We start from the raw sequence: 14,553 nt of genomic DNA on the forward strand, positions 1-14,553 counted from the left end.
CCTTCAAATCTCTCCATAATTTATATATGTATATGCTATATATAAATATTATATCTCTATCTATCTATCTATCTGAGAGTCAACCTCATTCATATGAAGGCACCCAGAGGTTTTCAATAGCATCTATCTAACTTTCCCTACCGCATGTTATCTAAAATTTGGTAGCAAAGCTTGATTAGGGAGATAGGATATTGTTTTTAAAATAAAAAAAGATGCACAGTATCCTTTTAGTTTGTGGTTTACCATCCCCCCAGAATCCCATGAAAAACAGGTTATTAAATTATAGCAGTTTTCCTCTTGGGGAAAAAAAAAGCTACACTTCACTAGCAATACTGGTATTTTATCAAGAAAAGTTACTGGAAATTAAAGGCTAAAAAGGTAATGACAGATCCCCTAACCCAATTTGTTCTGCAGATTTTTTGTAGAAGACATACATAAAGTTATTTCCCCTATACCAAATAACACCAGGTAGATATAAGGGAGTCAAATTGACTGTATATTCATAGTAAATGTTGAAGACAGTTGACCTTTACTTAATTAATTCAACTAGTATTAATATAGTCTATACAGTTGAATAATAAGTTAAATGTAGGATACACCAAGCCTTTTAAAAAATTAATTAGGAGCCAAATTAAAACTTTAAAAGATTTCACTGAAAATCTGGATTTGTTTTGTGTGGATAAATGAATTACGTCTGACAAACTTTCTCTCAAATTCCCACATGTCTATGGCTGGCTGTCCAGAAGCCTCCTTCAGATAAGTTCTTTGTCTGTAATAGACTAGGGCTGCCAGGATTCCCTCCTATTTCTGCAAGCAAACAAGCTTTCCTCATTTAGGGAGCGACTTGGACTCAATAAGCATTTTAGTTGTGATCCCTGTCTAATGTTGAGGGTCCAACTGGACAATACCTTTCAAACAATAACAAAATAATACAAACTAGCAAATCAAATCTACCTTAGGCTCTCAATTATCTGGCTTGACTGCAATTAGGATTTCTTCTCATTGGATGAGCCCTGACTCCTTTCCATTAGAATGCTTATGAACAAAGTAACAGGACTCACTTGAGAGCAGCAGGTTACCTACCTATTCTACCACACCAGAATCTTTTACAATGCAGTTTTTCTATAGAGAGGGAAACAGTAGAAAAATATTCTGTTCATGTCTATGACTGTCACCCAGGAAGATGTTATATAGGTACTTATTTTTACCAATTTATACTTTCCCTAGGGAAAATGGCGCCACATAGTCAAACAACTGGAACATTTGGAGATTTTAGATAGTTATCATTGAATCTCGTTTATGCCTGAGCAAATTATAATTATAGTCTTTATACTTTTTCTTTTGATAGATATAGCCTTGATTTTTCATCTATTGACATGAAATACTAGTCCTCTATGTGCAGTATAAATCTTCATCTATATGCAGAATTAATTTTCTCAGATTCCAATATAATTTAAAGCAGAGAAACTGTATAGAATATGTTAACATCAAAGGAAATATTGTGAAGAGGAGTAATTGGGAAAATATCCTCTTAAGATAATAAGACCTGTATACTTTTAAATGCTTATACTATGGTAGAACTTGAAAGAAATTGTAGTAGAAGGTTTATTAGGTTGACTCTCTGGGAATCTTAAATTCAGACCATGTGTCTGATTGATATGGATCTTTCTCTTAATTATAGTCTGCTAAGGTCTGGCAGGCTTTCCCATGGAGCACTTGCAATCCAGATGGCCCATCTCCATCCTGGTTAATGCCTAGCCCAGCTTACCAATAGGCGTTCCCACGCCGTAACCTTTGGAGTCAATGAGGCCCCCGATCTGAGTGAGGTTGCAGTTTCTCTGAGTCACATACTCAATGCTGGTGGACTCCATCAGCAGGGCATAGTCGGTGGTGAGCACTCTTTGGATCCCCTCGTCACTGTTTTTAACCAGGGCAGTCTGCTGCCTGCTGCTCATGAAAGCCCACATCTTCTCATAGGTGGATATCCTTGATTTCTGCAGGGAGAAAAAACACACCCACCAGCAGAAGAGTGCTGGAAAAAATAGGGTTGGAAGCTACTCAACATCCCAGAGGTTCAAATAATAGGGGAGAAACTCTTTTCCCCTCAGGTAGGGAATGGAGATGGATGGTCCTGGGACATTGGTTTGGTAGCTAAAATGAACCCAATTCACTACAAAAAAGCACTTGGAGGCACTGAGACAGCTGTGGAGAAAAAGAAGATTCAACAGAGTGATGGACTCCAGGTCCTTTGCTTGGTTTTGGTTAAGGAAGAATGAACATTGGCGTCAATGACAGTGCTTGACAGATGAACAGTGTGAACAAAACATCACGGCCCATCAGGTCCAGGGCTTTGTCTTACGTTTTTTCAAGTATGCAACTCTCAATCCCTCATCAGTATTCCTTTGAGAGAATAGCCCTGGAATAATGCATTTGCCTTCTTTACTTTGTTTGTGAAAGAACTGCCATTCATTCTTATCTTTTCTACAAAATCTAGAATGTAAAGGCTCTTTCCAATTTAATATTCAGATCAGAAAACTCTTCATACTTTTTGTATACAATTTTTCATTGCAATCGTATTATAGATAATGAGGACTGCATATCTCATTTCAAAGTGTTCTATGATTTTGTCTTTTATTCTTCAGCTTTTTTGATAGATGCAACGATCTACTATATATGATATAAAATATATGCATCTATAAATACACACCATTATCTCATTATCTTCTTTTTTCTTTGTTAAAATATACTGCCTAAATTTCCACATTGCTTACATATGAATTTTCCGTTCTCTTGAATAGCTATCTGTGATTAGGCATTTTGCATTTCACTCTGTAATTTTCATATTGTTCCAAGTTTTCCCCCTGAATTTGTCTTCATTTGCATCAGTACTGCCCTCCATTTATTTCAAAGATGAAAGTCATCATGAGAGTTACTGACATTTTCAAGTTAACCCCGTCATGAGCATGCACTCTCTCTCTCTCTCTCCTCTCTCTCTCCTCTCTCTCTCTCTCTCTCTCTCTCTCTCTCTAATACACACACACACAAACACACACACACACACATACACACTTGAAGCATTAGGAAGACTCCTTGAAAAGCATAGGCTGTACAATCCTAGGAGTGCAAAGAAACTTAAAACATGATTTAGGGCTGCAGGCAGTAAATGGAACACTTGTGGAATCAATTCTGTGCTTATTCTTGCTCAAGCATTTCTGGGAACTCACTCAATTCCTAACTCTATATAAGATCTGGGTTAAACTGTAGGCTTCATGAGTTAGGGGAAGACCGATGGCTTATTTATTTATTTATTTATTTTTGTATTGTTAGGCATTTAAAGAGCCCCTCGAAAAAGATCTTGTAAGACAAATAACAATTCAATAAACAGCATCTTATAGATATTGGTATTTTATAGAACTCATTTTGTCAGAATTAGGCCCCTGAGAGTTATTTCTCAACCCTAGGGACACCTGCAAATTGGAGCTCATGTTTCCACAACAAAGTCATGTTTGGAGGTTGGGGGTCAATGCTTCATTTGCTGTGTGAATCCAGCCTCGAAGAGACTGTAAAATGCTGAACGTATCATAAAGCACTACTTGTACAACTGCAGGGAGGTCAGTCTGTCTTAGGGCAGTGGATGTGCAGCTGGGAAAATGATTCTTTCATAAGGAAATTACCTTAAGGGAAAATAATTTTCTTTGAAGTATGAAATTTTAAAGTTGTTACAGACTTCAGATAGAGATTGGCTCATTCAAACTGCTACTTTTATAGGTGAGGAATTTTGGTACAGAAGGTTTGGAGACTTCAAAAAGTCACAAGGCAAGTTAATATCAGAGCAAATTCTGGACCTCAGGACCCCCAATATGTAGTTCAATGCTCTTCCACTCTTTCATGCTGATCTGGGGAGGTGGATGTCTACATTGCCACAATTCTTTTGAGAATAATCTTATTTGATCTACAGGTGAAAATATATCTTTAATTCATGGACTGATATTATGTCTCAAGGCACCTCACTAGTTGTTTCATGTTAATACAAAATAAGAATCAGCCTCAGGGGCTGGGGTTGAGGCTCAGCGGTAGAGAGCTTGCCTAGCATGTGCGAGGCCCTGGGTTCGATCTCAGCATCACATAAGCATACATAAATAAAATAAAAGTATTGTGTCCAACTACAACTAAAAAAAAAGTTAGAGAAAAGAATCAGCCTCCATATAAAACGTTCCATGAAACATTTTCCATCATATTAAAATAAATGCCGAGGCTGGGGTTGTGGCTCAGGGGTAGAGTGCTCACCTCGCACCTGCGAAGCCCTGGGTTCGATCCTCAGCACCACATAAATAAATAAAATAGAGATATTGTGTTCAAATACAACTAAAAAATAAATTTAAAAAATGAATGCCATAAATGGTTAGAAAACTGGATTTTTGGTCTGTGGAATTTGGGGACAAAAGATCAGACAAAAGCAAATGGTTATTTTTAGAAATGATAAGTGGATAAATAGTGTGGACAGTTTGATAAGGCATCCAAGGAATTGCAGGACATGTAAAAGGGATGCATAAACCCTATATAGTTGTTATTGGGTCCCTGTCAGATGTGAGTCTCAAATTATCTGTGGCAAAAGACTTCATTACTTTCTAAATTCACAGAGGACTTAGCTAGCTGTGGTCTTATGGCACTTGCTTAGTATGTGGTTCATTCTGCTTTAAGTGCTCCCTAGAGCTCAAAATGATCTAAGCTCAAGAAGAAGAGAGATCATGCACTGCTGCCCCAATATTCAACAGTTGCAAGATTTCTAAATTACTTTTTTTTTTTTCTCTTATCATGATTTGGAAAGAAAATGCATCCTGAGCCAGTATATTCTTCACCCTGTAGTTGGAGTTATACAGTATATTTAAACAATGAAAGCCATGATTGTCTTTCATTTCAACAGATACATCAAAAGTTAATTAGAATATTTGTAATGCCTTCCAAGCTTCTTAATAAGATGCTATAACTGAAAATGCCTGATTTGTTAAATCTGAAATCATTTAGGATTTTTTTTAAAGGCATGAGGTTTAGATCAGTTCATTTTTGTCTGTTTTAACCTGATTATGTGGCTATCCTAATGCTGTTGAAACATTGTTTGCAAAGAATAAGCACTTTCATGGAGAATCTTCTAAAAGAGAGTGCTACTGAATCAATGTTGATGACCATTATTTATTTCTCTCTTTTTACTTCTGGAATGCATGCAAGTTAAACATTTCCTGTAAATTGATTTAATATATATATATATATATATATATATATATATCTAAAAATTAAAGACAGTAATAAAAGCTCCGTGTTCACTGGGTACCAAGCACTATTTTGAGCATTTTGTATACATTGTCACTAAATCTTCACAACAATCATATGAGAGAGACCATTATAATATCTGTTTTACAGATTTGGAAGTAGAATATTATACCTGAAGAAATGATAAAACTAAACTTTGATCTCAGCAGTCTTGTTCCCGAGTTGTGTTTTTAACCAATGGAGAATCAATTACCTGTTTTAATACACAGAGCATCCAACTCATGGCTTGTTGAATGTTTCAACAGAACCAACAAATTTTCCAAGGAGATAATTATGAGTAAGTAGTTGCGGCATCTTTCTATTATAGCAAGAGCTATTGCAACACTTGTACTTTTAGCACATAATGTATGGGAACTATTTACATGACTTTTAACAGCTTACATTTATTTAAGACAAAATTTAGACAATGTTTCAGGATGTGTGACAGTTGGAATCTGGAAGAAAATGTGGTTACATTTTCTCTTCCTTTAACAATATTTTGACTTCCATATAATTTCACTGTTTTCAGTTGCAAGGTTTCTGCAATATGATGTAAAATAAGTGCATTTTCTGGGGTATGGTTTACTTTTAAGATGGACAAAACCTCCATTTTATAGAAATCTCTTTCTATTTTTTCATTTTTACTAAGATAAGAGTATCTTATCACACTGTTTCTCCAGCCGGGTTACTGGCCTTCTACAGTGATGATGTATAATCCCATTATGCAGTAAATCGATAACTAGGCATTTCTCCTTCAGACCAGGGTGTCTAAAGATTTCATACTTTCATCTGTTTTTACATATGTTTACTTTTACCTGTGTCCATAAATCTATACTCATATGTATACACTGGGAATAAACAATTGCTATTTGATTCTTGTTTTCTTAGTAAAAATGAATGTGATAAATATATATATATATATTATATATATATATAATATATATATATATTTACACATCAAACAAATGAAATATCAACACAATTACATTTTAAAATCTCCAATTTACTTTTACTTTAGGTAAGTTCTGATAAAAGAAAAAACTTAAAAATCAGCCAAAGGCATAGAAAACCAAACTTGTGAAACATTTACATTGGAGGTAAATAGTTGCCTTAGAGACCACTATTTCATCTAACAGAATCTTAAATATAGTTTTCATTAAATAATAAATATTCATGTACATATATATGATTCAATGCATAACAATTACTTTGAAGAAAACATTTATGATCTAGAGGGGTCTCTGTCTTTTAAGTGTATATGTGATCATTGCAGCTAATTATGCTTTTATCTGGAATTCATAGAAAGTTGTGACATTGGAAAACTCTCCAAGATCTCAAAAATTTATGGGTTCCCTTTAGAAAATTCTCTCAGTGGGATTTAAGCATCTTTGCTAAAATATTTTTCATGTTTTTCTCCTGTCCAGAGTTTAAAAAAAAAAACAAAAAGATTGGTTTATTACTGACAATATACCAGTCATTGGAAAAGGTTAATTTAAATTGACCTCAAATTTCCTCCCAAACAAATACATTTTAAATCAATGGAGACCAAATGTTTTTGACACTCATGATAAAATTAGTTGGATTTTTCTAGTCTGGGCTAATAGCATTTATATGAAGAGTACCTTCCTATGCAGAGACGTTGGAGTAATTTCTTTCATCTTTTGCTTCCCTAAATGATTATTTCTGTCTGAAATCTGTTGCTCATAATAGCTCATTGCTTCAGTCCCACTGGTGCAGAACTCAGGACTTCCTTGAAATGTCTTTTGGGCTGCTGACAGAACCTAACCACTCACTGGAAGGAGATTAGAAAGGTTAGAGAGTCCCTTATTCCCACAGCTGGTCCAAAGTCCCTAGACCATGAAAGCCAGAAATGACAAGTCTGTTATGATTTCTTTAAACCTATTTTATCCAAGTCATTTTAGACTGAATCACGATCTAATCTATGTAATCCTCTGGCTTGAGTCTGGGAGGATAGTGATTTGTTACAAGGCAAGACTCCCCCCAGAAGTATTTCTGACAGGAGTAATTCATAGCCAATTTGGCTCACAAGGAATTCTTCAGGTGTCCACCCTGCTTCCTGTCCATACAATCCATCCTTAGCCACAGGTTGTACAGTATTGAACAGGTCTGCATGCATCTTGCTTCTCATTGCTATTCAGATCCTCAAGCCTCCTGGAAGATTTTATCCCTTTCCCCTCCCATCCCATCCATGTAGTGCCAATTGCAGTCATGCCATGTTGGAGATCTTGGAAAACATATAAATTGCACTGAATTAAATTGAACTGCCTCACTCTACTCCTCAGCTCAATGTTAAGGGCAGCCTCACCATCTGTTGCCTACCTGCCATCTGGAAAGTGTTCTTCTGCAAAAGCCACAGAAAGGCTTAGGAAAGGCTCCCAAGGATTAGGGTCCCTGTTGATCAGGCTTCTGGATACCTTTGAAATCTTGGGCCCTGGAACTCTCTCTGGATTTTTCTGTCCATTAGCAGAAGTCACACATTCCAGAGATTATTGACAGTAAAGAAGCTGGGTGAAGGTCAAACTAGAGTATTTTTAAATCCAGAGGAATGGAAAAACTAGGACTTATAGCAAAGATGAGGGTTTGATAATGATGATGGTGATGATATTATTATTTAAAAATTGCTTATAGTTTGCCAAGCAGCAAGCATATCACTTCTATTAATTTTTTTAGTCTTTAAAATAATCTTATGAGCTATGATAATAGTCTCAATTTACATTTAGGAAACCCATAGTTCAGAATTGAAGTAACTTGCTACAGCCACTGAGCAGTAGACTGAGATTTGATCCCAGGCTCTCTGGCTCCAGACTCTGCAATGGGAAACATTCACTTATATCCCAGCACTGGATGTTAGTCGTATGTCCTGAGAAGACCCTAATCTCCAAACCACAGGCCAGAACCATCATCCTCCCTGGATGATTATTCACAAAGGGCATTGAGAAATCTTTTGTTTCAGGTTATTAGACTTTTTTTTAAGTTATAATAATCATTCTTTTAACATGGGGAAAATATGACTTGTTATATTGTCACTGTGAAACCAAAATTTGGACAATTTCATTATTCCATAAGGGTATGAATAGAATTACAACAGAGAGAAAATGGAATTTTTGTATAATTCCTATTTTCTATGAGAAAGGGAGAGAGAGAGAGAGGGAGAGAAAACCAGGAACGTCTCAGTGCCGCATTTATAAAGGGAAGTTGTAGCCAGAGGTCATTGATTTCAGTTTTCTTGGGTACAAAATGAGAAATGGGTCATGGAGACCTTAGGGGAACTTTACCCACCTAAGGTTCACAGAGCTCGACCACAGATGGACTGTTCTTTGTCTCTACCTCTTAAGATTCTTGTGCTGGTCCCAGGAATTCAGGAGGGCTGGAAAAACCTTTACTTTTTGAACAAAAGGGCAAAACAACTCACCAGCAAACAAATAATCCACTGAATATTATATCATTAGTTAGTTTTATGCCAGTAGTAATACAAGAGTTTGTTTCAAAATTTTCTTAAAGTCTATTGAAGTTCTGAATCATGACTATTTTTGACTTATAAGCATGGTCTATTAACGAACTGAAGTCTTGATAAAGGGGAAAAAAGATCCCCTGATACCAGTGCCCTGAGCACAGTTTCCTGAAACATCTCCAACAGTCTCTGGATGGTTGAGGAAATGTTCTGCCTTCTCTAGTCTTGTCTTGCTGCTTGTCCTCATGGTGACTGACACCCTTTGATCAAAGAGGCTATTATGTTATTCACAGTGCTTAAGACTTAAGATCTGAGCACTGGTGAACTTGGGAAAATGTAGTGCTTCATAAGTAGCATTAGCCAAGTGACCTTGGCCACAAAACATAGGGTTGTGTTCTTTTCTTAATGTGCAATGTGGTTAGAATTTTAGGAGGGGTCCATTTAAAACTTTGGGAAACTTTGTGGTGTTTAATATATGGTTCAGTCCTTGTTTTTAATAAATATAATCTTTGATGATCAATTTCATTGTTCTACGTACAAATGATTCAATGAAGGAAAGCTGTGACTGCCTCCCCCTTCTCAGACATGCATAACTTGACCCAGTACTTACTTAAAAACTGTCCACCTATCTCCTCTGCCTTATCTGATTCAGAGGGTACAGAGTAGAACCTCACTTGAGCTGTTTATAAAAGACTAGATTTGGTGGGGGTTTCCATGTTAAAAATTGAACACCAGAATTCTAAAATCTATGGTGTTGTGCTATTTATAAAAAAAATAATAGTCTAGGGGAAAATGTCAATGGATTTTAATTGAAACTTTAGTGAGAGACTTCTGGCCACTCCTTTCAAGGAGATACTTCGCTGAAAACATCCTCTGTTTGTGACCTGGAGATAAAATGTGAGGGATTAGTGTATTTTTGTTTGGTCATATAGTTTGTGATTATATCCCCCCATACAGCAGCCTATTCTTTAGTTGCAAGATGATTTAAAAATCAACTCAAAAGCAAAGGGACAGTTTTCTACATCGGGGCGCTGCCAGAGGGATGTTTTTGTTCTGGGAACAAAAACACTCATTACGCTGTGTGTGATGAGAAAATGTTTCTTATTAGAAATTTCTTCATGATTGAATCCAGATAGAACCCATCCGAGCAAATGGCTTTTGCGCCAACAACTGAACAGAAGATGCTAACTTGGACAAGGCACTTGCTTTCCTAATTCAGTCGACAGCCCAAGAGACGTTATTGTTTTTACTTAAGAGAGGGAGGGTGGGAGGAGGCCAGGATGGACCAGCAAAGGTTGAAATGGGAGAGTGCAGCCAGGTCAGGATTGTGTCCTTGTGCCTGAAACTGCTGTCACTCAGTGACTTAATTCTCAGGGTGAAACGACCCTAGGAACTAAAAGGCTGGAACATTTCTTTCCCCTGTGGAATAATCCAGCTTAAGAACCCTGAGTGTGTAACCCTGTGAAGCTTTCTGACAGCTTGCCTCCCTCAAGGGGAAAACCAAATCGGATTTAGTCCTTGTTCTCTTTTTGCAAATAAATTTCTTCTTGGTAAATAGAGTTGCAGGACCACAAGCTAACTTGTAAAAGGAGGAACCCGGCAGCAGTGTCTCTTCCTGTGTGGGTCTCTGTGTATCCATATATCTCTCTCTGCTTCTCTCTCTCCTTCTCTGATAGAACTTTTTATTTTTTCTCTAAGAGAACTTATGTGAGCATTTATATACATATTATGTGCCAGGTACTGTTTTAAGCTCTGGTGATATAATAGCAAATAAAGCAGATCAGGTCACTATCCTGAGGAGTGAGCTTTCTAGAACTCTCTAACGTTCGAACCTTGACTCTTCTCCATTGCTAACTTTGTAACTTCGGGGCAAGCTACTCCGTCTCTCTGTGCCTCGTTTTCCTTATCAAATATCAGTACTTACCTCAGTTACCCTTTAAAGGAATAAAATGAGAGAACCCATGTAAAGCATTTAGAAACAGCATGTGAGACTCAGGTGAGCACACCGTGCCTGCAGCTATTTCCACTGATGCTGTTTGCAATTTCAGCACTTTCTTTTTCCCTACTGTGCTCATTGCCTCATCATTTGCCTGGTGCCCTGAGAGACCACTTTCCTTTGTTCCTCATTTTCAGGAACAGGGATCAGCCCAGGGAGCAGCAGTTGAGAGCAGCACATGCCTGTGTTCTAGAAGTGCATTATTAAAGCACACCTTCATGCTGTCAACTCAGGGTCCTGCCAGGCAAAAGGGGATCCAGCACCCTGCACATTCACAGAAGCACATGAGAAAAAAAAAAAATCAAAATGAACGCAAAGGATGCTTTGTAAAGACATAGATCTTTGCACAGTGGAAAAGTCAGGTCTATCGCTTTGCAAAGGGCAGACCAGCCTCTTCCTAATGTCAAATTGAAGGACGTAGAATCTCTTCTGTGTTAGAAGTTCATTTCCTGGAACTTTAAAACTCTTTGATATTAATGGATGAGGTAAAACATTTCAGATATTTTTTTCAGACATACTATGTTCTACTTTGGTACCATCCATTTGTACTGTGTACCTGTAAAGTGACTTTCCTACTTTCTGACAAGACCCACAATTAATCACTAGCTTGGGGTAATTTGTGTCTCTTTATGCCTTTGATTCTAGGAAAATACTTTCAGAAGCCTGGAAAGCCATATATTTATTATAATTTGTCCTTAAGATACTAGTGTTCAGGGATGAAACAATCACCAAGATTTATACATTTATTAAGTCAATGACATCATTTTAAAATGAAAAAGTGTTTAAAATATTTTTCTTAACATACAGGAAAAATAAAAATAATCCTACCTTTTACATTACTCTACTTTTTGATAAAACCTTAGGTATAGTTTATTATTATTATTATTTTTTTTGGCAACGGGAATTGAACTCGGGGACGCTCAGCCACTGAGCCACATCCCGAGCCCTATTTTGTATTTCATTTAGAGGCAGGGTCTCTCTAAGTTGCTTAGCACTTTGCTTTTGCTGAAGTTGGCTTTGAACTCATAATTCTCCTGCCTTAGCCTCCCAAGCTTCTGGGATTGCAGGTGTGTGCCACTGTGCCTGCTAGTTTATTCTTAATACAAACCTGCCTTCTGATTTATTACTCTTGTAAGAGTTTATTTTAGCTCTGATCGTTGTTTTCCTTTTTCTCACAAGCACATCCATCTCTGCCAGTGTTTCTTAAAAGAAGATCCCAACCCCTTCTCTGATAGGAACCATGTATGTGATTGTAAGCGGATCACTGAGTTCCAAAGGTCTTGTTCTCTTCACACATAAAATGAAGGGCTAAACTTCATGATCTTTATAAACCTGGCAGATCTATTCAAATTCATACTTTCCCTGTGGGAATTATAGTATCTGAGATTTGATAATAAAATTAGTAAGGCTTACTCCATAAGCAAGTGCAAAAAACCAATTTCGTTATTCTGCGTAAGTAATTTAAAATACCTGAACGAGGAAATGTACTTGACTTTAAAACTAAACCCCCTGTAATTTAACTCTGCTTTGGTACCTCATAAGCGGGCTACTGGAAAACATCAGGCATGGCTGGGGACATTGTATTGTAGATGCAGTATTATACCATAGTCCCTTGGCATTTTTGCTGTTGTTGTTATGGTTTTAAATTCTCCATCTAAATGCCAACATCGACACCTATTTTTGTCATCTGCTTCTATCTCATTAAGTATAGAACAAAAAGAACAAAACAATGATATTCAAGGAGTCTGGTTCTGAGAATTTCAGATTAAGGAGTCTTTCTTTTGTAGGTTCAATAAATGAGTGATTATTTCACAGGTGGCTAGATTGTATTCAGAAAGCATCTTTTGTTTTTTTATGGTGTGAAGACCAGAAGGACATTGAAGACAGATCTGTGGATCTGAGAGTACCAAGTTGATGACTAAAGAAATCACTCTATGCTGACTGCTAAAGGTGCAGGGACTCCTGGTAGTGGAGTCCCTGCACCTTTAGCAGTCAGCATATATTTTATTTTATTAAGAAATTTCCCATTTTGAATTGAATGGACTCTTATTTTTCCCTCCTTCTCTCCAGGATGAGAACGCAGTCAGCTTCTTACCTTGAAGAAGGTCATTGTTGATCCATCTCTGACCGCCCCATATTCTATCTTGGTTTGCTTTGCCAGATCGTCTGCTGAATCTATGGGGGATTCCATTCTCTCTACTGTCAAGAAGGCAGCCAGGTTGGCAGTGTAGGACGAAATGATGATTAGGGTGAAAAACCACCAAATTCCTCCAACTATTCTGGTCGATAGAGCTTTGGGCATCAGCTCTGATCCTGTGGTGTTATCATCAGAGTAAAAGTGTTAAATAGAGAGAGAAGAAAAGGGAAGACTAACAGTTGGACTCTATTCTAGGGTGATAAGCCAGTCAAGGACTCTCTATCATGTATGTAGACACAATAAATACTTTTTTTTAAAGAAATGGAGCAAAATATAAATGATCTTTTTTTAAAAAAATCAGTAGTCATCACTTTTGCTGAAAATATCATTTATCAACAGCTGATGGTATTAAAATGGCTGTAACCCTGAGATGGTCCTTGTCTAAAATTTAGTTTAGCTGCTTAAAATTGAAACATTAATCCTAAGACGTCTGTCCCTTTATTCTTGTCTAAAATACATCCTATAGTGTGAATTAAAATGTTCTAGGACTTTTTATAACTATGAAAAAAATTAAAATGCTAACATGTTTATTTAAGTTTAAAGAATATAAAAAACTTTCAAAAATTAACATATTATGTCATTTATCACATGTCATTTACAATGAAATTTTTCAATAAAATGAATTAAGATGCAGTCACATGATGGTGAATGAATTAATTTACTAGTTTTATGTTACTTTTAAAGTCACAATTATGTTTTTCTAATGTAGAGTCATATGTTTGGTAAAAAAGAATGTATTCTTTGAAAAATCTAATTCTGTCCTTTAAAAAGTGCTATTTCTTAAGGGCAATTTAAAAACTGGCTGTTTCTCAGCTGGAGAGAGGACGCTTCTTAGTAAGAATATACATTTTGGGTATCATTCAGATGATTAATTATTTTTGAGGGGTGCCAGGGATTGAACTCAGGGGCACTCAACCACTGAGCCACATCCCCAGCCCTATTTTTTATTTTATTTAGAGACAGGGTCTCTGTGAGTTGCTTAGCACCTTGCTATTGTTGAGGCTGGGTTTGAACTCGCGATTCTCTAGTCTCAGCCTCCAGAGCCACTGGGATTACAGACATGTGCCACAGAGCTTGGCTCAGATGATTACATTTTAAAGATAGCATAGAAGAACTTATTATGTTTACCAAGAAAACTTTCTTTTCTGAAAGAAAGGATATCGGCTAAGTTTACATAAAAGGCAGACATCTTAGACATGGTCTGGTTCAATTTTGACCTAATTGAATTGTGGATGTCTACAAACGCAGCAGCAGAATCAGAAGGGCCCAATTTGAACTCAAATTCATGAATGCATTTTGTCTAGTCCATTTGCCTAGAATTGACCCTTGGTCCTATACTTAGCATTTCCTCTGGGAATCTGAGAACACAAGAGTTTGTGTCAATAGTCAAAAACCCTCTGAGTGGGAAACTCTAGAGGACAAAGTAGAGTAGGTCCAATATCTTGTTTAAAGGATCCTTTCTCTATCTATACCGATTTGGTGTCTTGAAATTTTGTTGTTAATAATGGCTTTAGATAGAAGGGGAAATTGGAGTTTTCCAATCTACAAATAAATGATTTTATGCTCAGGTTTAATCTATAA

General features: G+C 36.7%; 1 protein-coding gene and 1 long non-coding RNA gene across 8 annotated transcripts in view; one reads left to right on the forward strand and one right to left on the reverse strand.

The window, feature by feature from the left end:
• LOC144376468 (uncharacterized) overlaps window positions 1–14,553 on the forward strand; it is a 145,851-nt gene that overhangs the window by 36,905 nt on the left and 94,393 nt on the right. The window lies entirely within an intron of this gene.
• Window positions 1–14,553, reverse strand: part of Grik1 (glutamate ionotropic receptor kainate type subunit 1) — a 378,046-nt gene that overhangs the window by 19,823 nt on the left and 343,670 nt on the right. For all 7 annotated transcript variants that reach the window (XM_040286974.2, XM_040286973.2, XM_078044517.1 and 4 more), the window contains 2 exons: window positions 12,871–13,088; window positions 1,769–1,994 (listed from right to left, as the gene is read on the reverse strand). In XM_040286974.2, the coding sequence (XP_040142908.1) occupies window positions 1,769–1,994; window positions 12,871–13,088 (444 nt within the window). The remainder of the gene's footprint in view (window positions 1–1,768; window positions 1,995–12,870; window positions 13,089–14,553) is intronic.

This window comes from Ictidomys tridecemlineatus, chromosome 3 (assembly GCF_052094955.1).
Source record: "Ictidomys tridecemlineatus isolate mIctTri1 chromosome 3, mIctTri1.hap1, whole genome shotgun sequence".
Classification (NCBI taxonomy): Eukaryota; Metazoa; Chordata; class Mammalia; order Rodentia; family Sciuridae; genus Ictidomys; species Ictidomys tridecemlineatus.